General features: G+C 46.2%; 1 protein-coding gene across 4 annotated transcripts; it reads left to right on the top strand.

Annotated features, from left to right (window-relative positions):
* Nucleotides 1–371: 371 nt before the first annotated feature.
* On the top strand, nucleotides 372–22,644 carry TINCR (TINCR ubiquitin domain containing). 4 transcript variants are annotated; one of them, XM_048287984.1, is made up of 4 exons: nucleotides 376–944; nucleotides 6,060–7,501; nucleotides 14,221–14,334; nucleotides 16,488–16,574. In XM_048287984.1, exons 2-3 carry the CDS (start codon nucleotides 7,242–7,244, stop codon nucleotides 14,222–14,224), a joined length of 264 nt encoding a protein of 87 aa, XP_048143941.1. In that variant the 5' UTR covers nucleotides 376–944; nucleotides 6,060–7,241; the 3' UTR covers nucleotides 14,225–14,334; nucleotides 16,488–16,574. The 4 variants fall into 4 exon arrangements, 3 of the variants coding, with proteins under 3 accessions (XP_048143942.1, XP_048143941.1, XP_048143940.1); XM_048287983.1 differs by lacking the exon at nucleotides 14,221–14,334 and adding an exon at nucleotides 17,676–22,644 and having other exon boundaries at nucleotides 379–944; nucleotides 16,488–16,625; XM_048287985.1 differs by lacking the exons at nucleotides 14,221–14,334; nucleotides 16,488–16,574 and having other exon boundaries at nucleotides 372–944; nucleotides 6,060–8,497.
* The last annotated feature ends 1,759 nt before the right edge of the window (nucleotides 22,645–24,403 follow it).

The following is a 24,403-nucleotide window of genomic DNA, read 5'->3' as shown; positions in this document are numbered from 1 at the left end:
AGTGGTTTTCCAGTCAGCTCACCAGCCCCCTTCCTGTCACAGGCTCGGGGAGGCTTGGAATCAGGGCTGGGGAAGCAAATACCGAACAAGATTCTTTTTCCTTTCTATTTCAACTGCGGGAAGATAATTTTTCTAATCAACTCCGTTGCATGACTCAGAGCCACATTTAGAAAGGAACATCAAGGAACATGTCACCCTCCATAGCCCTTCAACGAAGTGCATTCCCTTCTTCCCTTCACTGCTTCAGGAACTGGAGAGAAAGACCTGAAGAATTCACTCAGTGATGATAATCCCGTCAGTCCCACAGCCTCTGGTTTTCATTAGCTTGGGAAACAGTGAACAACCAAGAGAGAAAGAAGAGCACTCTAAACCATTTCTCTTTTTTCATTTGTTTCAGGCAGGCAAGAAGGTGCTTTACAGGCTGTAAGGGTTCCTTTATTTTTCCTTTTCTCTCTGAGGGATTGTTTGGGCTGAGCAAAGCTTGGCAAGGTTGGTGTGTAAATATGAGAGGATACCAGCAGGAAATGAAGTTGGATTGTTGGAGAGTGTGCTCATTCCTTTGGCAGCAGGCTGCATGGGAAGCTTGTCACAGCAGGCATCTGAACAGACTGGGAGTGGTCGGACCTGTGGCCTGAAGTCTGGCAGGTCTCAACATTTTCTATGCCGTCAATCCCTGCTCCTTTTTTGTGGCCCAGCAGTCCACTGAGACCCACAACATGGCCCATTTCACTAGCTGGGAAAAACAGACACTTTCTATCCCCCAGTTTCTCCTGCAGCTCCTGCTCTGCTCTAAACTTCAGTCATAAAAGATCTCCTTCCTCTTTCACACTGACTGAGCTCCTACTCCTCATATACAAAGCTGCATGTGTCAAGGCTAGAAGCAGTTCAAAGCAGAAGAAAGAAGCTGTTGACAATCCTTTACCAAAGTCCTTCATTTTACTAACGTAAGTATCTCCTAACAATCCACTCTCTTGTAAATTTTCTGTTGTAGAAACTATATGATATGGTGTATCAGTAGAAAAGGTGGCACTAGACTGAAGAGGAAACTTGTCTCTTCCTGGCATTTCCTTTCAAATGACAAGATCTGCAAACCCTCACACCTCAGTGATTTTTTTTGCTTTGTGGGCTCTCCCTGCAGGGCGCTCTCCTTCTTACCCTTCTCAGTGTGAAGGGTACGCCAGTACCAACTTGTAGTACTCTCTCTCCGATACGTTCTCATTAACTGTCCATTACTGACCACGGATGATCACAAGATACTGGGCTAAGTGTGATGAAAGCGGTAGATCTGCTTTTCCTGTGCCTAGATCCAAGGGAAATTTACCTCTTTTCTTTAATAATCCCAGTTACCTGCATTTCCCAGCAGGATCTTTGGACACCTGAGATAATGAATTTTACACTCTTTTGAATAGGATGGCAGAATTCACTCGATGCCTGAAATACACACCTGCTTGGGAAGCCTGTCTCACTGCCAGCATCGGGTACAGCAGAAGAAAGCAAATCCCATCCTGAATGCATGTTAATGTTTCTGGCTAATACAGAATGGAGAGGATCCTAGAAAAGAAGGAATCGGCAGCCCCTACTGGAAGATTTTGACTGCCCTTCTTTTCTCTGGACTTCATCGGTGAGACCTTTCAGCTGCAGAGGCGGGATTTGCATTTAGAGCAAAGGACTATCCCTGCGGGCCATCTCCTCCTTTTTTTTACTCTTCCAGCCCATTGCTGGGCCACAGCCAATGCTTCAACCTCTCCCTTGCCATTAGATGGCAATGCAGGTCCATAGATTCTCTCTCTTCCTTGAGCCCCTGGGAAATGATGGTGCTGCAGCTGGAATGACTCATAGAGCCTCAAGTCTTCTATTTCCACCCATCTCACTTTTGAAGACTGAGGCACCTGAATTTGTTTCACCTGAACGAAATGGAGCTCTCTGCCTGGGATGGCAGCTCCTCTGAGTCCTCAGTAGCACAAGCATTTGCTCTCTCTCCATCCAAGCCCTCCTTTGTGCGCAGAGGTTTGAGGTTATTTCTTCCATCACTTAATTCATTTGTCTTTTGTATTGCTGTTTCCACCACCATTTTGTTGTCTTGCTTATTTCTCAGCTTATAGCCAACCCTCTCAGGCAAGTGAGTCATGGGCTGCCTCAGGCCAAACCCCGAGGATACAGACTTCTTCCAAGGGTCATGAATCTCCCATGTGGGAAGTTATAAAGAACTGCAGTGAGAAATAGCTACCACCACAAAATGCTTTCCTCCATATCCATTTTTCAGCTTTTCCATTGTCTGCACTTGACTGGTTCATTTAACATGTGCATTACCAGGGTTTTTTTCCTTCACATTGCCTTTTCCACCAGAAAATGTCACCAACTCACATCCAACTTTTGCTCAGAAAACTTGCAGGTTCATTTGTGTTCCAAAACCAGGCAGGTTTGCTCCTTCAAAACTGAATATAAATGCCTTTTTTTTTTTTTTTTTTCCCCTGGAGCCCTTTTGAAGTTCAATTCCATGCCAAACAGTCCACCAACTCACAGTAGTGCAATATTTTTGCTGGGCAGCTGGCCAGGGCAGTTGTAAGGCTTTTTGGAATCTGATTTGGATACTTGCAGCAGGATCTGCTTTACTTGGTGACTTCAGCTGTGTTAGTGGCAGAAATCCTCATTTGTAGCAGAAAGAATGAAAGTACTGTCTTTTTAAAAAAAATCTATTATACTGCTGGAGCAGATGGAGAGCTCCTGCCTGTGGCTTAGAACAGGGCAGGAAGATGTTGACACCTTCCCCCATGCCAGGCAAGGATGGGAGGTTGGGTCACACCTTGACACTCGTACCTCCCATATACATTAAAGTAAGCACCTTCCAGCTTTTCTGGATTTAAAATGTCTAAACAAGGAGGATTTTGTCTTAATCCCCAGGAGAAGTGCTCCTCTATCACAGAAAGGCTCTTTTTTCCTGGTGCATAAGAAGTTAATAGTGTTCCTAAGCCCTCTTGCAGATGTGAGCAGTGTGCTGTAGATAAGTTATATCAGGAGAAGGCGGTATCACTTGGGCTTACATATTTTGTGCTTATCTGTTGCACTCTAAAAAGCTGTTGCATTTAATTACTCATTTCTCAAAGCATTTATTAATCATTTATTAGCTCTTTGTTCATTTGCTGTAGATGTAACTTACATATAAAGTGAGCCCAGTCATTTCATAACCAAGCACATCTCAGGAGGAGTAAAGCACTGAGTGATAGGAAAAGCCTTACTCATCTTGGCATGTGGTGGTACAGCTCTAGTTGGGGCCTCTGGTACTTTAGAAATATAAATACCAGTGACTTAGGCTGCCCCATCACCTGAGATATCTGGGGCACTGATGAATTAGGTGACAGCTGCATATTGGACTGGAGATTTATAACCTTGTTTTGTCACTGTGCAGCCTGCACAGCTGTTCACTCTCTATGAATGAACCTTTCCCAGCCTCCTGCTCCCCAGCACCTAGTGTGGGTGTCAGAGTTCACAATGCTGCAGCCTTTCCTCTGCACCTTCAGTTAATGGAGCAGGAGAACAGTGTTTGGGTTGAGAATGTGCCCACCAGCTGAATTGAGTATTTAGGGGAGTCTGACAAAAAGCCCCTCTTTAGTACCCAGTGTTATAGAACTGCAAGTGTAAAGTCTGGTCAACCTGACCAGGGTAGTCACCTCTCATGCTTCATCCCTTGCTCTCTCTCTGCTCCCAAACAAAAAGTCACCCCAAAGAAACATCAGAGGGAAGTCCTTAATGTTCAGTACTACTGACCACAAGTCCTGGGATCAGAGAGCTTCAGGGAACAGCAAAGGGTCTGCCTTGGTAGAATGACAGCACTGGCTGAGTGGTTTCCTCAAAGACTTACAGGCTCTGCCAGGGGAATCAGGGTCAGATTTCTCCCAGATGTTTCAGTTTCCCTATGGTTGACGCCAGCAGATAAAGAAACCTCTATTTCCTGGTAGCAAGAAACCTGTATTTCCATATCGAAACCTTTATTTTCTAATTGAGCAGCATCCCACTTCTCTGTTGCCCTTTTCAAGGAGAGCAGCACAGCAAACAGCAAAACAGCCACTGTCAAACAAACAACTGCACCAAAAACCCACCCACCTAAGAAATGAATGTCTCTATTCTGTCATTATGAGAAGAAATGACAAGGTCCAAGATCATCTCAACCAGCTTGAGACATCTTAACAAAGCACCTAATTTAGGCAGGTGTTTCTCTTTTGCTGTAGTCAATGGAGTAAGGAAGCTCTGAGAGCAGAAGAGGAGACATTTTATAAATGCTGTTGCTTTATTTCTTCTGTCCATAAAAAAATCACAGCCCACCTGGGTTTTAAATTGCTTTTCAGCTTTCCTAATGAATGTCTCTGAATATTTGCATGTCTTTTGTTTGCCCTCTATATGGGGAAAAGCTTAAGTCAACAAATTTTTATTTGATTTGTAAATAATGCCAGAGTGACACTTTATTACAGATTCCCAGAACTCCCACTCCATGTCTTATCCTCCAGATATGATGTGCCAGCGACATCACCAGAGACAAGCTGTCAGGTGCAGGGTAGGGGACAGAAATTAAAATAATTTTGAGGAAAGACCATCTAGAACTTTACCCTGTACCTCTGTTTAGCCCACAAAGCGTCAGGAGCTGGTGAAATAATTGCTCTGGACAGATAATAAAACATCCTCCAGCAAAACTAAGGTATTTAATATACTGCTCAAGTCAATTTCCCTTATTTCTGCTGTCCTCTTGCTTTTAATAGTGGTTTAATGAAAAATTCAGAATTAATTGAAACTGGCATTAGACATTCACGTGTTCCAGTGAGGATTTCATTGCTTCAATATTTCATAAGCTGACTTCACTGCTATGCTTCTCCTTATCCTGCTTTCATAGGCTAGGATATCATCCCTTTTCATAAAATGAAGGGTCCCAATGTGGGAAGGTGGGAGTACACGAGGAAAGTTTGCAACCACATAGGCAAAGAAATAAAAATAATAGCTGTTTTCTTCCTGCCACCATCCCCCCATTCTGTATAATGATTTGCATCTGAGCCTTGATGGGAAAGAGCTGTCCTAAAAATAAACAGGATCTGTCTGAAAGGTGTCTGAGGGAGGTATTTGGCAACTGTCAGGCTGTCACGTATGCTTGAAGGATGGAGCTGATGGACTCACTGACACCAGACAGGCTCTGCTGAAATGAGAATGCCTTATGCTCCCCTTGGCACTCACTGGGTAAATTCTGTTGGCCAGAGCCATCAGACCACGGTGTGTCTGGGGCCTGTTCCAGGTCTGGCTGCCGTCAATGAGAGTCTGCCCTTGGATGGCTCTGGGAACTGGATCAGACCCTTGCTTTACCCCTGAGATTCTGGCTTTACACCCGGGATGAAGTTTGACTCCCTAAGTGAATGTCACCCCAATGGAGAAGGAGTCACCAGGCCCTGGGCTTGAGGGTTTTTGCAGGTCTCTGAAAATGAGACCCTTCGCTGAGGTACCTGGATATGGGGACCAGAGCCTGACCTTTTTCCTTTTCTTGGTTATAACGGCTTTATCCCTCAGTTTCTCCATCTCTAATAGGGGTGGTGTTTTTCTGTCTTCAAGACTATTGGCATATTTGTAGATCCAGGCATTCTTAAAACCATGACTGTGCTAAAAGCAGTTCCTGTTTCCCACAAGGTGCTTAATGACCATGTGTTACACCATACTGCAGTCATAAGGTGAGTAAACAGAAACACGAAGGCATGACATGACTCATCTCAACTCAGTGGCAGAGCAAGGACCCAAGAATCCCAGACCCCACCAAAACAATCATACCCAAGCTGAAAAGAAAATGTTACAAGTGGAAGCCTCGGTTCTTCTCAATTGCACAGGGAAATCTCCACTGCCTGTGGTGTAACTGCAGATATTTGCTGCTGTTCTTGGCAGAGACATAATGTGCTGGGGAGGGAAAAGGGAGGTGTGGAAGAAAGGTGGAAACCTCCTTGTTCCCCATGGGAGAGTGGACACTTCTCTTACTCTCAATGGGAGCCGACTGCTGCCATATCTGAAAATCAGACTGTTTTGTTATCTTCTAGGCAAGAGCAGCTCCTTTTCAGTGAAGAGCAGACCCTGAACTCAACTGTCTTGCAGTACTTTGGTCTGAAAATACTGGTCTATGTTGAGAAGAATGGACGAGGGAATTAATGCCTGTAATATGGGCTGCAGAGAAGTTACCTATAAGGTAAGAGGGTGACTTGATCTCTTTGAGAAAAAGAGAAAAAAAGGCTTCCTTATCTTCATGGTGTTTGCTCTGAAGTATCATCTTGTGACTGCCAGTCTGCCTTGCAGGATTGGTCAGTTCCAGCCTGTGGCTGGTATCAGTTCCTTCCTTTCACAGGTGGCATTGTATTTCCCAAAGTATGGCTGGTTCCTCTTGGCACTTCGAGGCCTCTGTGCCACCTCTTTGCCTGCTGTGCCTGCAGCCCCGTGGTGCTGATCCCACTCACGTGTTGAGCAGGATACGATCGGCCCTGCAATTAGACAGCAATCTGAAAGGAAGAGGAAATCAAGACGATGCACCAGCGAGGAGCACGTGTGAGTCAATATCAGGTATCTGAGGGTATGATGAGGAGTGAGTGAGTCCTACCCCTTCTAGAGGGTCCCACATCATTTGTGAACAGTAACTGTGCAGATCTCCTGGGGGAATCTGCATTGCAATGATGAGGGGTGTTCACACAGCCAGGCTCTATCTCTTCAGGGTGCTCTGGCTCTCCTCTGTGAGGAATTTGTCACTATGCAGCTGTACTTTTCTTCATTAAAGTAGCCACGTTAAGTAGCTGTGAGGTTGCTAAATGCCTACTTTGCTAACTGATCTTCTCCCCAGCTGGCAGCTTTTTAGAGCAGGAGACATGAGGTTGCTAAACCCATTCATTTCTCACATGCACTCATGTTTCTAATGTCTGTGGAGATCCGGCTTTAAAAGTCCTCTGCGAGCTATTGGAATGAAGAGCACTTCATGAAGACATTGTAATTATTATGGGATTCAGGGGTGTGTGGAAATGACTCATAGAGATGTTTCCCAGCCAGCAGGCTCATGGAGCCAGGTGAGCTCTTCCCTGGAATGTGAAGCATGCAGCGTGGCAACTGGGAGAAACAGGTTTGGCCGGACATTTTAAGTTGTTCGCAGCAGACAGCCTCTTCAGAGCCACATCCCTGCTTTGCTGATCTCCCAGCTGGATGCTCCGCTCTGCCACACTGGCCCTGCTGAGCTGGAGAGGATGGACACGCTGCGCAGGAGCCTTTCTCGATGGAAGAGGTACCACATTAAGGTGCACCTGGCTGACGAGGACCTGATGATGCCCCTGACGGTCAGGCCCAGGGACACAGTGATGGACCTACGGGCTCTCTTGGTACGGGAGGGCATCACTTCCTGGAAGAAGACATTTTATTACAACTCCAGGCAGCTCGAGGAGCACGAGACTCTCAAAGAAGCCAATATCCAGAACGGTTCTGTCCTCCTTCTTGTCAGCAATAAAAGGTAGGCAAGGAGCTCATCTGCCATGGAGGCAGTGCAAAGGAAGGGGAGCGCTCTGTGTGTCTCAGCCCCTTGGGACACTTTCTTGTTGGGGTTTGAAGAATGCAGACCGGGAACTCAAATCCTGCCATTTCCAGCAGGATTGAGATTCCAGGCTCTTCATATCCAGACATGCTGTGCTGTGAAATAAGCAGGTCAGAGGAGGAAATCTGGTTGCTGCTGCCTGTCCTGTCTCTGGTCAGGTCTCGTTTTCCTGGATATGTGGCCACACACAGAGGCAGGACATGACAAGAAAAAGGGCAGGGAAGATTGTGCGACATAGGAGAGTGTTCTGGGAACCTCTCACTTGTCCTATTCTGTCATGCCTGTGTCTCCCCACTCCTTTGTAGGAAATACTTCCTGCAGGTTTTTGGGGGTGGCACAGTCTTACTGTGACAAAGAAGAGCTGTGAGCCGCCAGCTTACTGCAAAGCACGAGGAGTGCTGGACAGGGATGGCAAGAGGTTGCAGCTGCCCAAAATGTGTCTGAATCACAGCAGAAAGTGCAGTGACACTAGAGACTCCCGGGACAGCCAGTGCATGGGAGATCAATCACGGCAAGCACTATGTTCCAGTGGGGATGAAAACTGAGATAATGGACCTGGGACTCACTGGCCCACAGAACAGTTTCGATTCAGTGTGGTGAATTTATGCCCACCTGCACTGTCTTTCCTAATGCCTGGTTGTTACTGCCAGCATGATTCATTCTGTGAAGCATTTTGGGGATACTGGGTAGAGGAGGTATGTCGCGGGTACGTTGTGTCTAATTCATCTTCCTAAATCCTGAGCCCTCTGAGTTTGTGGCTATGCTGATCAGCGTTTCCTCTGCAGAAAAACCTGCACTAAAGACTTCAGTTCCTGATTATATCCCACATACTGGAATGGTCCTATTTTCCAGTCCAGAGGCAGCTTGAAATCTCACACAAAGAAGATTTAATAAGGCATTTCCTTTCAGAGCTCAGCCAGACACAAGAGATTTCACATCACTCAACTAACTGCAAACCCCAAGTCACCCACGTCCCCTTTCTCCAACATCTCATTTCAGTTCTCTGATTAACTTGGCTCAGCTCCTCCTTTTCACCTTGTTTTTAATGGCAGAAGCACTTCTATTTGTTGTTGTTTCCAGTGTTTATTTTCCTAATTTTTACAGTCTGAGTTTTTGAGAGTAAAAAAGGATTTGGAGGGTCTGAGTTGATGGAGTGCACATACTGATGCTTGTTTGGTAGATGCCTGGTTTCCATAGTGTGCTGTGCACCTTCCCACATGCTGCAAAAGCAAGGTGTAACTGCAGCAATGCAAAACTCACCAGGAGATCCTGCCCTGGTGGGCGGGTGAGTTCAGAGGGCCCAGCTGAAGTCACTGGCCATTTTTGAAAATCTAGAGCCTCTTGCTCAAAGTCACAGTTCAATTTTTGTGAGTACATCCAAAAGGGAATGGGATTTCTAATACATTTTTCCTTGGATTTCCTGGAAACCTTTCTGGTTCCTAAACAAGCATCTTTGGCCAATCTCCTATTGCTTTTGCCAGGGCTGGGTGCAGTGTGGGGAGTGTCCTGTCTCTACCTGAAGTCACATCTCCTTGATTTTTTTGACAGAAAGGATTATTGTGCCAACCTCAGCCACTCCCAGAGGGTTTTCTGTGGCATGTAAATGCCCAGATATTGGCAACACATTTCTCTAACGGCTCATGGGGTGACTGAGCTATGGTAGGAGAGTTCCCTTAGATATTTCTGAGATGTGCTCGTGTGTGGCTAGGCAGTCACCGCCCTGCGTGGGACAGTCCTGGGCTGAGGGCAGGTTGTGACTCAGCACCTTGCCTGGTCTTCAGCACAGAGAGGTTTTAGAGGATTTTAGATGCCTGTCTCTCACTGCCACTGGGACTTGGGAAATACAGAGTGGGAGAAGGCTGTATTGTAACTGAGATTACAGTACCAATTTGAGTATTGAGATTACTCAAGTAGATCTTTAGGTATTACAAATCCATATTGCACCAACAGTGTCTTTGGAAATACACTGGTTTGTATCAGCTGGGCAACAGTGAATAACCACGGGGACTATAACAATAGTAGCCCATGCAGTGTTGGGACTGTCTAGGGGCCACAGGAGCAGAGGGGGTAGAGAAAACAGTGCTGCATTTGGACAGCAGTCCTGAGGATTTAAGAGTTGGTTTTAATGTTTCACCAACTCAGTGAAGTATGGACCCTCCCGATCAAAGGCAAGCATCTACTTCTTCAGTTCTCCCTGAAAATCTTGGTGTCTCCTACTTACTCTTTTGTACTGAGGTACCAGCCAAAGAGAGCAATATTAGCTCCAGAAGTGGAGTTGCTGTGATTGCCAAGGTCTGCAGCTCGGTGTCGTGCCTATAAATATTAATGGTTACTCTGCATGCTGTGTGTTCCTACAATGGGCTCACGGTACGGTTTGCTTTGAACCAGAGAAAACATGAAAATGACCCTATTTTTCATCCTCCCCTCCCTGCTTAATGCCTTTGTAGATAATTGGCATTTAGCAAAGGCCAAGTCAGCATTTCCACTTCTTGCTGGTATTTTCTGGGGTTTGTAACTTAGTCATAAAAATTCACTTAAGGCGGCAGCTTGGCAGGAAAGGGATCAGCATACCAGCTAATGCTGAAAATTTATTTAGATGTTAATGTTTAAAAGTTCGAGCAAGCCATTTTGGAAATCAGTCAACATGACCTCTCTCCCTGGGAAAGCACATGGGCTGGCCAGAACTGTGAATATCACACCCACCTAGGATGCAATTCCCCTTTGTGCAGAGCCTGTTAATCACATTAGTGCTGTGCTGACTGAAATTGCAATCCTGTTGCAGTAGAGGCTGAGCAAAGAACTCGCTGAAAAACAGTTTCTGCCCTAGAGAGTGACATATTACAATAACATTGTTTACCAGTGGGTAAAACAAGCAAAGCAAGAGTTGAAATGGAAATGAAACAGAGAAATGCCCCAGCTCAGCGGCCGTGGGCCAGCATGTGGTGTTCAGGCCACTACTGCCCAGCAGGAGACCACCCACCAGTGGGTCTTGGCATGAGCAGAACAGCCACCCAGCACAGATGCAAAAGCATCCACGGGCATGCAATAGGCTGTCCCAAACGCCCAAGGCGTGATCAGTCCTGGCACTGTGGGCCACGCCACGGCAGAACCCGTTTGGCTCGCTCTGGAGGCGGCGCAGGGCCCCAGAGCCAGGGAGCTGCTCAGCTGGTCTGGCGGGGATATGGGAGTTCCTGAAACTGGCACCACTCTTGCCGTATTTTGACTGCCACAGCGAGCTGCCCGGAAGCTCTTTGCTGGCTGCGTGCTGTGGAGCACTGATCAACAAGGCCACCCGTGGGGCAGTGAGCAGCAGTGCTGGATCGTGGGCATATGGAGTTAGCTGCTCCTCGCTGACGTTTCTTGGCTGCGTTTTGATGTTCAGTGGGAGATGGAGGAATATTGCCTTGAACTGGTGAATCCACTACTTAACCCATGGGCTATTTCAAACAGAGGATGTCACTGGGTGATCCAGAGCGATACCCAGACATGCCCAGTTTGCCTGTCACTGCCCGTTCCTAGGGATGTGCAGTTCCAGCTGGATCTGTGTGTGGTAAAAGTACAAGCACATTGACAGAGCCTTTGCTCTTGGTTCCTCTCCTGCACAGTCTCCTCCAGCAGTCACCCAGGCAAGGTCTGTGCTAATAAATCAAGCAGTGCCTGGACTTCTCTGTGTTACAGTGCTGGAGTATTGCCCTGTAATTTTTGTCTCAGTCCAGGCACATTTCAGGAGCCAGCATGGGCCAGGGACTGCTCCTTATGGGATGCCTGGATGTGCCCACGCAGGTTTGGAGAGTAAGGATTTAATAGGAAAACGTTGGCCATTCTGTGCCACCTGTCCTCTACATGTAGGAGAAAGTCCCAGGCACATTTGATTTACTGGCACAGACTTGGCCACAGGGCATGGGTCCCCTCAGCCTTTTGGAAGCTGAGGTTCATTGAGGCCAGGCAGCTTTTGCCATCATATATGCCTTGCCTGGAGAATGGAGTTCAGGAAGTCATTGGTGAATAGGTTAAATAAAGTAGATGCCAGCATTGAGTTCAGCAGAAGTCTATTATCTGGAATCTATTGGTGTTGATTTTCTGGCCTGGAGCCACCTGAAAGCATCTATCTCAGGACATTAGCTCAGTTACCATAACAACTCATCTAGGAACAACTCCAGGAGCAGACCAAGGTCCCACGTGGTATCGTAGCCACTCTTAGGTCAAAATAAGCATGTCCAGGTTTCTCCCTCTCCTGCAATGCAGCCTCAATGTCCCTTGTGAGTGCCAGTCCTTATAGAAGCTTTGACTTTCTTGGGAACCTGTTTTATTCTTCAGAGGCTGTTCAGCGTAGTTTTCCAAAGGTCCATCCACTCAAGAATGGTTATTTTACCTCCTGCCATAATAACAAACCCATCCATCCTCAGGGAGCCTGTTGCATTCCCTTACTGACATTCAGTTTACAGTCTGATTTTTTGGAATCGTAAATGAAAACTATGACTGAGCCACTTGCACAAGGTCCAGTTTAGCTGATGCTAAACTCCTGCCTACGTTTGACTCCATGATGGCATAAGGACCAATGACAGACACTCAGCAGTGGCTCTCTCTACACTTACATCACTATTCTATCACCCCTGCTCACTGTCCCCAGAGCTGCCTGGGAAGCACAGAAGGTGATGTTGGACCTCTAGAAACCAGAAAAAAGTAATGGGATCTACACATTTTGACCCTGAAAGCTCAGACCTGAAATAAGTTCTTTACTCTGAGTTTCAGTGTGGTTTTGTGAGGCCTGCTCTTTGCACTGACCCTCCTGCTCCTGGGGTTGCTCAGCAATTACTCCTCAGCATGGAGGGGAGACTTTTCACCCCCATCCAATTTCTACAGCCTTGCCCTGTTAAGCTGAGGCCTAGCAGCAGGCTCCAAGGCATCTCGCAGTAGAATAACGATCCTTTAAATAGCACTGGGAGTCTCTCTTCTCAGGGAGAACTAATTAAGTTCTTCAGTACATGCTTAGACATATGCTGACCTGGTATGGCCTTAACAGGCCCGCTTCCACCTACCGGATAAATAATACTGGCTTAAAAATATCCTCCTAGAGATGTGTTACTGAGGCAACAGCCAGGTGGGGGGCTGACTACATCTCAGTGGCTGAAGGTAGTATTTATGTGTATTACTCATGGGCCAAGCTCTCTGCTGGTGTACTCAGTTAAGTGATTTTTAAGTTCCGAAAGCACTGGTGCAGTTACCTCTGCTGACACCTCACAGCGTACAGGCCAAACAGTGACACCTGTATTTAGCTCATTTACTTACTGCTCAGCCCAAGAAGCTCATTTAACAAAAACACAGGGTTGCATCAATAGAGAACGTGGTCCATATGATCTGAATTCCTCCCTGTGCAGTTGCATGGGATTGCAGTAGATGAAATGGAGCTAATATGTCTCCCGGGGGTCTGTCTTGGCTCTAGGCAAGAATTAATGAATGGGAAGTACATCCTAAACTAGGTTTCTTTCTGGTGTGATATGGCCCAGCTTCTTGGACTTCTCTGTAGTTGTGCTGATTTATATCAGGTGAAGATTTTGCCCAGTTATCCCAGAGAGGGATAAATCCCCTCTCCTGTGTCATGGTGTTTTGTGGGACAGATGTGCTGCAGGGGGGGCTCACAGCAAACCCTTGGCTATCAAAGTCCACTGAAATTTCAAGTGAAGACGGAAGTGCTGAAATATGAATCCTGTCCTGGGTTTTACAGAAAACCCAATCCGTGACTGATATCAGCCTCACTAGACTGATCCTTTTGTAGAACACAACAAAACCTCCCACCCCACAGACTTTGAAATTCTCTAAGACCCGGTGAAATATTTGCAGCACAAGCTCAGTTTCTTGTCATAAATTGCAAACATAATTGCAAACAGCAATTCACAGGACTCAAAAGACTCAGCCCTGCTCTTACTGGCTCACCTGGATAGGGTGGCTGCCTGGTAGAGCTGCTGTGGGCCATGAGAACCTTAGTTGCAGTCCAAGGTGGGATGATGAGCTCTCCAAGCAAATTCCAGCCCTGAAGAGGTACCCCTACAAACTTGGCAGAGCTTTAGGCACTGTTCTGGAGACCCCAGGGGGTAGCCCTGGGTGATTCCTAAGGGTTTTCAGAAGAGTAACTTAGAAAATAATTCTACTTTTGCTAAGTTTAGGCCTTCTATGGAGGGTCTGTACCCCTGTCAGAAAATGTTGATGGACCCACAACCCCAGAAAGCCACCATGTAGTGCTGATGCCCGTGGGTGAATGTGTTGAGAGCAATTCAAGCTCTGTCTTACTGCAAACAGTCTCAAAGTGCTCCTAAAGCTACAGACTGCCCTTGTTCTAAGATGAAAAATGGATTTCCAGGAGCAGGCACTAAAGAGGAAGAGCCTTGCTTATGAGAAAAAGGCTTCCAGACAGTTGTGGATTATCTGAAGGAGGATGAAGGCATCTTCTGTGGAAGGATAAACAGGTTTGAAACCCTGCAAGTGGCTTATCCTGAGTTGTGTAGTGTGACCAAAGAACAAAACCAGTCAGAGGATGAGGTTTGCATTCTCCACATGTCAGGGTCAGTGCCTGCTTGGTCAAATGCCATTTTTGATTGCATCTCTATAGTGCTCCAAGTATTTGCCTCTTTCTTATTCAGATAATGTCAAAGAGCACAGCCAAAGCCATGAGAGATGTGGAGTGTGACAAGGGCTGAAGGGAAGCAGATGGAAGAGAGCTTGCCCATGGAAAGGCAGCCTGGCCACCGGTGTTGGTAAGTCCCTCCCTGCACGCCAGCTCAAGGACTGTTCAGAAAGCAACTCCAAGTGTTTTCAGCATGGTGCCCATGAATAATTAAGCCAAACAAAACAACGAATAGTGTTTCCTCTTCAGCATGCCATGTGGTCCCAGCTGCCAATGGAGGAGCGTGGTAAGACTGACTCAGCTCCTGGGAGTAATGAACCAGTGAAACACCAGGACAGGGGATTTCTGCCTGGGCGATAGAGCGAGAAGGAGCTGAGGTGGACTTTGCTTAGGGCCCTAGATGGGGACATGGGACATCTGAGCCTCCTTCTGACTCGTTTTCAGGATTCTGCAGTATGTTGCTGGTCTTGGCTTTTGTTTTCCTACACATAAGTGCAAGACAGTTATTTTTCCCTTTCACCCTGTCCATCCAGCTGTAAATGACTCAGGTTAGGGACTGTCTGGGCTCCAGAACACTTTCTATACAGTGGAGCCCCATTTCCAGGTTACAGGCTCTGTACAGCAAATAAGTGATAAGTGCACTAGAGACAGTCCTGGAGCTTGGCAGCTTCTGTATATCCGAAAGACAGGGACTGGTTGGTCTCTGTGACAGCAACCACCTCACCTGATCTCAGGGACCCATAGTTACACCAAAACTGCCTCATTTTTGAGCCAGGGTTTATAAGGCAATGAGCCTCCTTGTGTTCTTCTTCCATCTGGGCTGGTCCCCCACTTTGCCCTGCTCCAATAACTTCTGAACCAGCTGACCTGATTCAACCCAATTTGATGGAAAGAGAGAGGTGTCACAGACCCAATATCCCTGCAAGTTTCATGAACAAACAGCAGCTCGATAGAAGAGAGACGTTTAAGTTAATATCCTACTGAAGGAAAGGTAATTACACCTCTTTGTCCCTGTCTCTTTTGGAATGCAGCAGCCAGGTGACCAGCTGGCATTTAGATATGACTGGTCAATCAGTTCCTGCCCAGCTTCAAGCCAGGCCCTGCACTTGCTACCCCTTCCCTGTGACGCAAGAAGCTGCTGTAACAGCCAAGGATTTTGCTGGGAAGGTCTGGAGGGCATCAGGTGCCCTGAGGATATTGCAGTAAGCTGGGAGCACCAAGAAAGGAAGAAATAAAAAGCAGTTGTAATACACAAATCAGAGAAGGAACGGGTTTCACCAGTTCCTTACTCACAGAACAACTTGATTTTTAGGTTCAAACTTCTTTTCAAGAGAAAAAATGGATGTTTCACTAATCTCTACGGTACTTTCCCCAGAAAATTCCAATGACTGGCAACTGTCTTACCAAACACCCCAAGTCTGCATTTTCTGGTTTTTTGGCCATGAGAAAACAGTTGATTCTTTTTTTCCAACAGAAGCATTTGACAAAATGTCATGGAAAATAGAATTTTTCATTTTCTTTTTCCCAAAGAACAAAAATATTCCCCCAAGTACATACTTGGACTTTGCACAGAAAGAGATTCCAAGACAAAAATGTGAACATAGTCACAGCTGAACATCTTTCAGTCCAAGCAACTGGGATGGACAAAGAGTGGGATGGGACTAAGTGTGGGAAGAAGGAATGTGACTTTTCCAAGGTCAACCAACAAGGCAGGTGCTTGTGGAGAGCTGGTGCTGTTGGGTCAGCAGTTCTGCCACTTGACCGTGCGGCGCCTCTGCGTGTCTGTCTATCCTGAAATAATGAATATCTTGGACCAGAGCCAGTACTTTCCTGAGTGCTTGGAAAGTGCCTCACACAGCCTTGGGTGTAGTCATAAATAATAATTAAAATGATAATAATAATATTAAAGTGGATGTGTGCCACTGGAGATGGGACACACTGAGCAACAGAGTCCTAAATCTATGGCCCTTGTCTAGTAAAAGGTACGGTTTGCTTCACAGAGCCTGGGAGACAGGATTTGCTTCCCTGGACTTGATAATCACAGTCTTTTGCTCTGCAAAAGGCAAACTGACCTGAGCTGAATTAGGTCCAGTATCTACTCTAACACCTCCTGCCTGTAGCTTGGAGCTCTGGTCAACTCTGGAAGGCTTTTTGTGGCTCAGGGGGATATCTGGAAAGACTAAATTAACCGTGATGGTGCGGGGAGCTGCCTGGACTAATGTTTTTTTCAGAGATAGGCTTTGATTGACATGTCAAATCTGGCTGACAATCTTTTATTCTAAGCGCAGTTGCTGCCTCTCTTCAGAGCAGGAAGAGCTGGTTTGGTTGCTGTCCTTCAAATGATGCATCTTATCACATGGGAAAAAGTAGGATAAAACCCACAAACCACCTAGAAAGAGCCACAGGACCAGCATTAAAGAGGTAAAACTAACTGGATCTATTTGAGATATTTCTGCTTTTTTCCTCTATGCCACAATCCAATGCAAGACACTTGAGAACAGGGGCTGTGCTCTGAGGAACAAGAGCTGTCTGGTTTTTTTCTTTGTTTGCTTATTATATTGTTGTTTCCTGCAAGAGATTTGTTTAATGCTTTGCTAATAGAACTGTGCAACTCTCTAGTGATGAGAGAATCATGGAATACCCTGAGTTGGAAGGGACTCCTTCAGTTCAGCTCCTGGCCCTGCACAGACACCCCAACAATCCCAGCCTGTGCATCCCTGAGAGCATTGTCCAAATGCTCCCGGATCTCTGGCAGCCTTGGGGCCATGACCATTCCCCGGAGAGCCTGTTCAGTGCCCCGCCATCCTCTGGGGGAAGAACCTTTCCCCAACATCCAATCTAAACCCCCCTGACACAGCTCCAGCTGTTCCCTACCATTTCCAGTCCAGAAGAGGGATAACCTCTTTTACTCACTTGTTTTACACTGCCTCTTCTACTCGTCCTCCCCGCGCTGCCTATTACTCCTAGTTACAGGTATCCTTAGTGCTTGCTAAATGGTGGGATCACACCACTCAGCTGCTCTCAGAACAGGTGGAAGCCACTTTTTATAGTGTAATTTAGACATTTGGGGTTTACCTGAGTCTGGCCAAGAAGGTCAGATCACCAAATGGGCAGAGGGATGCTCCGAATCCCCTTCTGGACATGCCTTGGTGGAAAAATAAGTCTTATTTGAGATGTCCTGTCTCTCCTTGCTTTTCTAGGTCCTTCAAAACCATCCAGGCTCTTCAGGGTTTTGCCTTTCTGCAAAAGGCAAACTGACCTGAGCTGGATTAGGTCCAGTATCTACTCTAACACCTCCTGCCTGTAGCTGGCAGCTCTGGTCAGCTCTGGCAGGCTTTTTGTGGCCCAGGGGGATATCTGGAAAGACTAAATTAACTATGGTGGTGTGGGGAGTTGCCTGGATGCCAGAAAAGATGCTGACAGTAAGAACTACTGTGAAATGGATGTTTCCCTTGTTCTCTGTAAACACAGGTGTGGACAAGAGCAAGGACCAGCATTGGAAGGTGTATTAGGTCCTGAGTGTATTGCAAGATGGAGAAGTTTGCAACTCCACAATGCTGCTCTGTGGATGGGGCTGCTTCTTGTTGGGACTGTTACCTTTGGGATCCTGCTATTGACGGAGCATCGCAGACGGGATTATCCAAAGCACTGCTGTTTACCTCCACCTTGGAGCTGCAGCCAGGCCTTTCCAGTAGCTCCTTCTCTTGAGCTTCACGAGCAGAAGACAAGCCTGGGCAGGTCATCTCCACCAGCTGCTGTGTTCTAGTCAGGCAGCTCAGGCTGGGGTACGTTCCAGTGGCTCTTCTGTGCTTCTCCTGTACCTGAGACACACATGCATCAAATGTTTCAGTTTACAGGGTCATCAGCCTGGCAGCTTTCCTCAGCACTAAATTTACTTTTTAAAGTTACACCAGTGTTGTATCCAGAGGGAATGGAGGAACAGATGCAGCTTGTGAAGTCTGGCTTTAATTCACCTGCCTCGTTTAATTTCCTGCCCTGCCTACTAATCAATGAGTCTGCACTAGCAGCTCTGGGAATACCAAGGTTTTTCCATATCCGGGAGAATTCAACACAGTGGCTGAGCTCCTGAGGTCTCAAGCAGGCCATGTCACATCTCCTTTGAGGCTGTTTCATTATGGATTTCCCTCCTCCAGAAGCACTTGCAAACACTCTCCAGCCCATGGCAGCTGCACCTCATTTCCTTGCAGGGCCTGCTGGCACAGGGCAGCTGTGTCATATTATCCCCTCTTAGCCTATGTGGCATTTCCTCCTGGAAGTGCTCTCCTTGAAGATTTTCAGCTCCAGGCCTTGCTTTTCAGGGCCACACGCTTCTTTCTGGGGCTCTGTGCCCATCTGCCATGCTATGTCAGACACGCTGCTGGGGCCATTTGGGTCTTGTCACCTCCCGGGGCTTCCAGTGGGACCAGCAGAGCCTGGCAGGGGCTCCTTTCTCCCTCACAGGGCCCTGAGCGTGTCACTTCCAAGTGTCCCTTCTTCAAGGACAGTAGCACCATCTCAGCTCAATGGTGCTGTCAGGCACTGCCTCAGACATTCAGGGCTGTCAGGAAGCACCAGTGAAAGGGTTTCTGGCACTTTTGCTTTGTTTAAGCAGAATTCCACTGTCCTGGGTTTTTTTGGACTCCTGTTAATTCCAGGCAGTGCTGCTCTGTTGCTTAATCAGCCGGTGTCAAAGCCCTGGGAGACAGGAAGGCTGCCTTTGCCTGGTAGTACCTATTTTGTGACACTGCTGCTTTACCTCACTTATTATGATCTGTACCAGATTGCTCTTTGCCTGCTAAAATGGACAATTAGGATCCAGTTGTAATGCAAATCACACGGTGGAATAAAAACAGTGGGGAACAAAATCCCAAATAGGTATGTCAGCCTTTGTTATGGCATGATAGCTTCAACTCTGCTCCTGCTCTGTGAAGGATCAGGAGGAGAGAGCCTGTTGTGCCTTTGTGTTTTATAGGCACAAGCTCGATGTAAGGCTGCCTTTAGGCACTGGCGGCCCTGATAATGTGTGTGTGCAAACCTAACAGACAGATTCCGCCTACGCTGGAAATTTGATGATTGTCTTGTTTTTTCAAGGCTCTGTTTTATATACCACAGGCCAAACCCATGGGGTAATTGCCGTCTCTGCGCAGGGCTGAGATCACGTGGTGAGAGAGAAGCATAGAGATGCTGAAATTTCAATCTACCACATAATGTGCCCCTAATCCTGATGGCCTCGTAATTGTGATGCTGTCACTGGTGTCATTGCGGTTGTTCTTGTCACTGTTTTCCCATGTTTAGTGCTAAATGTTGTAAATGAAGAGAAATATTTAAATTTGTAAAGGAATCTAAATTTACTGTGGAATTAAACACACAGGAGCCTGAAAAGTCAAATGGAAGAGGTATGTCTTCATTTCAAATGGCAAGTCATAGTGATGTAAAGCTATATTTTGTTGATACAGCTGCTTTTACTGCAGATCTGCTTTGCATTTCCCCAGGCCATGGGTAACAAAGAATGAGACTGAATGTCTTCTCATCTTTGAGGACTGAGTGTTAGGAATATCCGTGTTCATAAAGTGTTAGAGCTGGCAATCAGGAGGTCAGTGTTGTAAGGGATACCTGAACTTGTGTACTACTTGTGAGATCCAGAGTGAGAACAATGCCTATCCATATCTCATGGAAATCGTGGCTTCCAGAGGACAGCAAGGAACAAGTGTGAGAGGTGGTGAAGCCAGATGGATGAGCTCAGTTCAAAGTCCTCCTAGAAGCTATGGCAACGTAACTTGTATATCTACTCAGAAAAGCCTTTGCAACTACCATAAATGACTTTAAATGGCCTTATTTTCCTGCTAGCAGTGAAATAAGCAGCTTCAATGGGGAGGAGTAAATCCACTTGATTACACATGTTGCTGGGAGTAACACTCTTATTGGTTATTACTAATAACCCAATTTATTACTGGTAGCGCGGCTGCTGAAACAGGCAGCCTTATCTGCCAGGGGATAACTGTACTGCTCCTAAATTTCCAATTACAATGGAACAAGGGGAGTCAGAAGGGCCTCAAGGAAGGAAACTCAGTAGGAAGCAAAGTCAACATGGAGCACTTTGGTTATAAACAATGTGTGATAAATCAAATGTATCGGGGACAATCTATCTTTGGAGGAGGATTTCTGCCAGGCAAGGCTGAGCTCTTTCCATCCTGATGCTTTCCTAAGGCCAGCCATGGTGTTTGTGTGTCAGGTCATGGAGGTGTTGGCTTGCTGGCTAATCTTCTGGAGGAAAGAGGGGCTTCTAGACCTTCGATGTGCAAAGTGGCTCAAGCTCAGGGCTTCAGTCCAGGATTTAGATGAAATTTCTCCATTGAAACCAATGGCAAAGTACCTGATCACCACAGCAGGAGTGTTCTCACACAGCAACGCCCTGGGAAATTCTCTCTTGGAATAGATCAGATTCTCCTCTTATTTATGCAATTATAAATTCAGTGTAGCTTCATTTGAAACAACTGTTTTCATCCAATGCAAATAAGATCAAGATCTGGCCCAGGCTGCTTTTGTACACAACGGGAACTGACTGAATTACGGAAAACAGGAAACAAATCTAATGTAAATCTGAATGGAAATATCATGCTCTCTGTTACATCAGAATAAATTGGAAGGAAGTCTGTTGATGCTAGTGGAATTCATCTGGATTTACACCAGACTGTGGCTCAGCATTTGTCAGTTGGCTGCACACCGACATCAAAACTCAAACCATGCCACCTCATCTGAATAGCTTTGAACATTTCTCCCTTTTCCTTTATATTTAAGCAGTTGCCTCTGCATTCCGATGGCTGATTAGCCTTTTCAAACAAATAAACCCCTACAAACAGGCATCAACAAATAAGCCTTGCTCTCACTACCATTTGCAGAATCTTGATGATGAATATGAAGCACTGAGCTTGGGTTTAGAGTCACTTAAACTTGCCCCTGCTCTTCTGTGTTCCCACTTTAGAACAGCAGGATTGAGCTCACGAGGGGACAGATCTTGACAAAATCACTCTGATTTCCCCAAAGGAGGGAAATCCCAAAGGCAAATTCATCGCCTGCCCACCAGCACTGGGAAGGGCCAGCAGTTTCCTAGGATGCACAGGATTTACCCTTCAGTATATCAGCAAAATACTGTCGTTCTTTCACTCTTGCTGTCTTCAGGCAGATGGTCAGAATGGAGCCCAAACCCTCCCTAATGGATCTAATAGGGAATCTGATGCATTTAATAGGGAATCATGTCATGCTCTGTTTCCACAGGCAAGTTCCTGTGCAGGGGAGCATGGGAACCGGTAGGTGCTTTTCATGGGAAAGCAAGAGGGTTAATTAATGCCTGAGCAACAAATTTGACTCTCTGAGTGAAAGTCACTGGAAAAACACAATGTCTGAGCAGGAGCATAGCCACATCAGCCCTTCCCTTGAATCTTGTATACCCCAGCTTCTTACTTAATTCAGTTTTTAATCTGTGCTCATGTTTCTCTTCAGATAATTAGTAAAATGCATCTTAATTAAAACAAGAGGAGGAGAAGAAGACACATAAACAAATGAAAGCCCTAAGTCAATGGGATTCAGGGAGGGGCAAATCCAGTATTCAAATACAAATCTTGAGGCAAACATGATAGTAACAGTTATGGAGTTATCAAAGGTAAAGACTTTTCTGAAAGTTGGATAACTGTTTGCCGGTACACCCTTCGGAAAAAAAGGGACTGGCTAGAGCCTGATGTCTGAGTACCACAGAGCCTGACCTGAAATCAGTCTCCTGGGGAAAAGAGCTGGGGGAGCTGTGTGGTCAGCAGTCTTTGTTTTTCTATTTCTCTGTCACTGATTTTCCATGTGATCCTCACAAAATTAACTGGGCAAGATTTTTACAAGTGGCCCCTGTCTGTGGTTGCTATAATGTGTAGATGTTCAACCTGAGATGTACCTGATCACCCTTTGCTGCACCATTAGCAACAGAGCACATGTGGATCTCAGCCACAGGATCTGAATGTGCCAGGCACTACCTCTCAGAGTCCTTATGTTCCCATCTGTAAATTGATATAATAAATACTTTCCTGATTTTATAAAGCTATTAAAGCTATTAAATGAAACAGAGGCTTTGAAAGACCTGTGATTACTATGGCTTACTTTTGCTTGGGCTTATTTCTAAGCCTGTGCTCAAGGCCAGGCTGGATGGGGCCCTGAGCAGCCTGGTCTAGTGAGTGACATTCCTGCCCATGGCAGGTGGTTGGAACTGAATGATCTTTAACGTCTCTTCAAACCCAAACCATTCAGTGATTCTATGATTCCTGCAGGTGAGCTCTGCCTAATTTGTGAGAGCTTTCTCACTACTGCAGACCCTGTGTTGAATGCAATGTTTTTGCTATCTTGTTTCTGTCCTTCACAGTATCACCTGAATGAAATAAATGCCCACAGCTAGGATGCACCTGACTGTGGTGTTGTTGATACACAAACAGAAGCTCCAGCTTACTCATTATCACAGCCTCTCTAACTCTGTTTGCCATGTACCCCAGGCTTATTCCATCCATGCCAGTGAAGTTGGCATGTGCGAACTTGGAAGCAAAGAGAGAGCATTAATGAGAAGGAGCTGAGTCTCAGCCCAGTCCCAGCTCTCTGAAGGACTGCACCAAATGCAGTCATAGAATCACAGAATCATGGAATGTCCTGAGCTGGGAGGGACACACAGGGGTCACTGAGTCCAGCCCCTGGCCCTGCACAGACACCCCAACAACTCCACCCTGGGCATCCCTGGCAGCGCTGTCCAAACGCTCCTGCAGCTCTGGCAGCCTCGGGGCCGGGACCATTCCCTGGGGAGCCTGGGCAGTGCCCAGCACCCTCTGGGGAAAGAGCCTTTCCCGGAGGTCCATCCCAACCCCCTGACACAGCTCCAGCCTTTCCCTCAGTCCTGTTCCTGGTCCCAGAGCAGAGCTCAGCATCTGCCCCTCTGTCTCCACCTGGAAGGAAGGTGCAGCCCCCCAAGGAGTCTCCCTTCAGTCTTCTCTGCTCCAGAGGGCTTGCACACACTTGCAAATATCCGTAATCCTAGGGAACCAGCTAAAGTCAATTTTCCAGCCTCCTTGAAGAGTCTCAGCTGCATCACTAGTCTTTACTCACTGCCTGTAAATGATCCACGTGCACATGGGAATAAAGCTGGTATTGAAGTGGATGTAATGGGGCCACCAAATAGAGTCAAGAGAGAATCACAATTGCAGAGACATTTTCTGCTCCAGCAATACAAGAAGATGGGGGGCAGCTATTTGCGTTTATAGGAGTAAAACTCTTTAGGCAAGGACCTTAAAAGTGGGAATAATTATAATTTACTGTCGGCACCATGCAGTGGGGGATCAGGCCCAAGCTTGTAGCTACAAGCTTTAGCTATAAATGCTGTGGACTGACTGTGCTGTGCAGAGTTTTACTGAGTCACATTGGTTTCAGAACTGCTTACCCCAGGGAATGGCACTGTTTTATTCCAGTATGGATGTGAGACCCTACACTTGATTCTGATCTTATATTCTGAAAAATCGAGTGATTTTTGGTGGGTATATGCCTGACTTACTTACGTATGTATGTAACGTGCTTTCAAGAGCTGATACAACTTTGATAGGATTCTTATTTATTCTTCTAATTAAACCCTATTACATTGGGCAGAATCCTGTCCATTTCCTCACAGAGACTCTGTGAACACTGAGCTGGGTCTTATGGCAGAAATCAGGTTTGCCTGTGATGGCAATAGAACAGGTTAGCCTGTAAGCCCAGAGTAAACTTACACTCCGTTTGTTAGAAAGAAATGCATTAACGGATTCTGTGACTGATCTCCTGAAATGTCATTTGAATAGTTTTGACTGTGCATTTGTTTTGTTCCTGGGAAATTTCACAGTACAAAAAGACTTTTATTTTCCCTTCTTCATTTGCCAAGAATCTCTTTGAAAGTTGTTTGTAATATAGACTGAGGTTTGGGCCAGATCTTTAGCTCGCATAAGCAGATGCATCTCTATTGACTTCTGTAAAAAGATTCTGATATACCTGAGCTGAGGATCAAAGACAAGAAAATGAAAGCAAGAAACTGCGAGGAATGAAGCTTTTTGACCAGGGGAGTAGTTACTGCAGGAAGTACGTTATTTCCTAAAAAAAAAAAAAAAAAAAAAAAAAAAAAAAAATAAATTGACTTTTCTAAAATCACAAGC

Source organism: Corvus hawaiiensis, chromosome 28 (assembly GCF_020740725.1).
Source record: "Corvus hawaiiensis isolate bCorHaw1 chromosome 28, bCorHaw1.pri.cur, whole genome shotgun sequence".
Lineage (NCBI taxonomy): Eukaryota > Metazoa > Chordata > Aves > Passeriformes > Corvidae > Corvus > Corvus hawaiiensis.
The sequence above is the reverse complement of the archived record's forward strand: the minus strand, read 5'-3'. Positions and strand labels throughout refer to the sequence as shown.

Bases quoted from the DNA above. Each gene is read 5' to 3' on its own strand.
- TINCR (XM_048287983.1), top strand. From the start codon at position 7,242: ATGGACACGCTGCGCAGGAGCCTTTCTCGATGGAAGAGGTACCACATT. The intron at 7,502-16,487 runs GTAGGCAAGGAG...TTTTATTCTAAG, and splicing joins CTTCTTGTCAGCAATAAAAG to CGCAGTTGCTGCCTCTCTTC. The intron at 16,626-17,675 runs GTAAAACTAACT...CTGTAAACACAG, and splicing joins ACAGGACCAGCATTAAAGAG to GTGTGGACAAGAGCAAGGAC.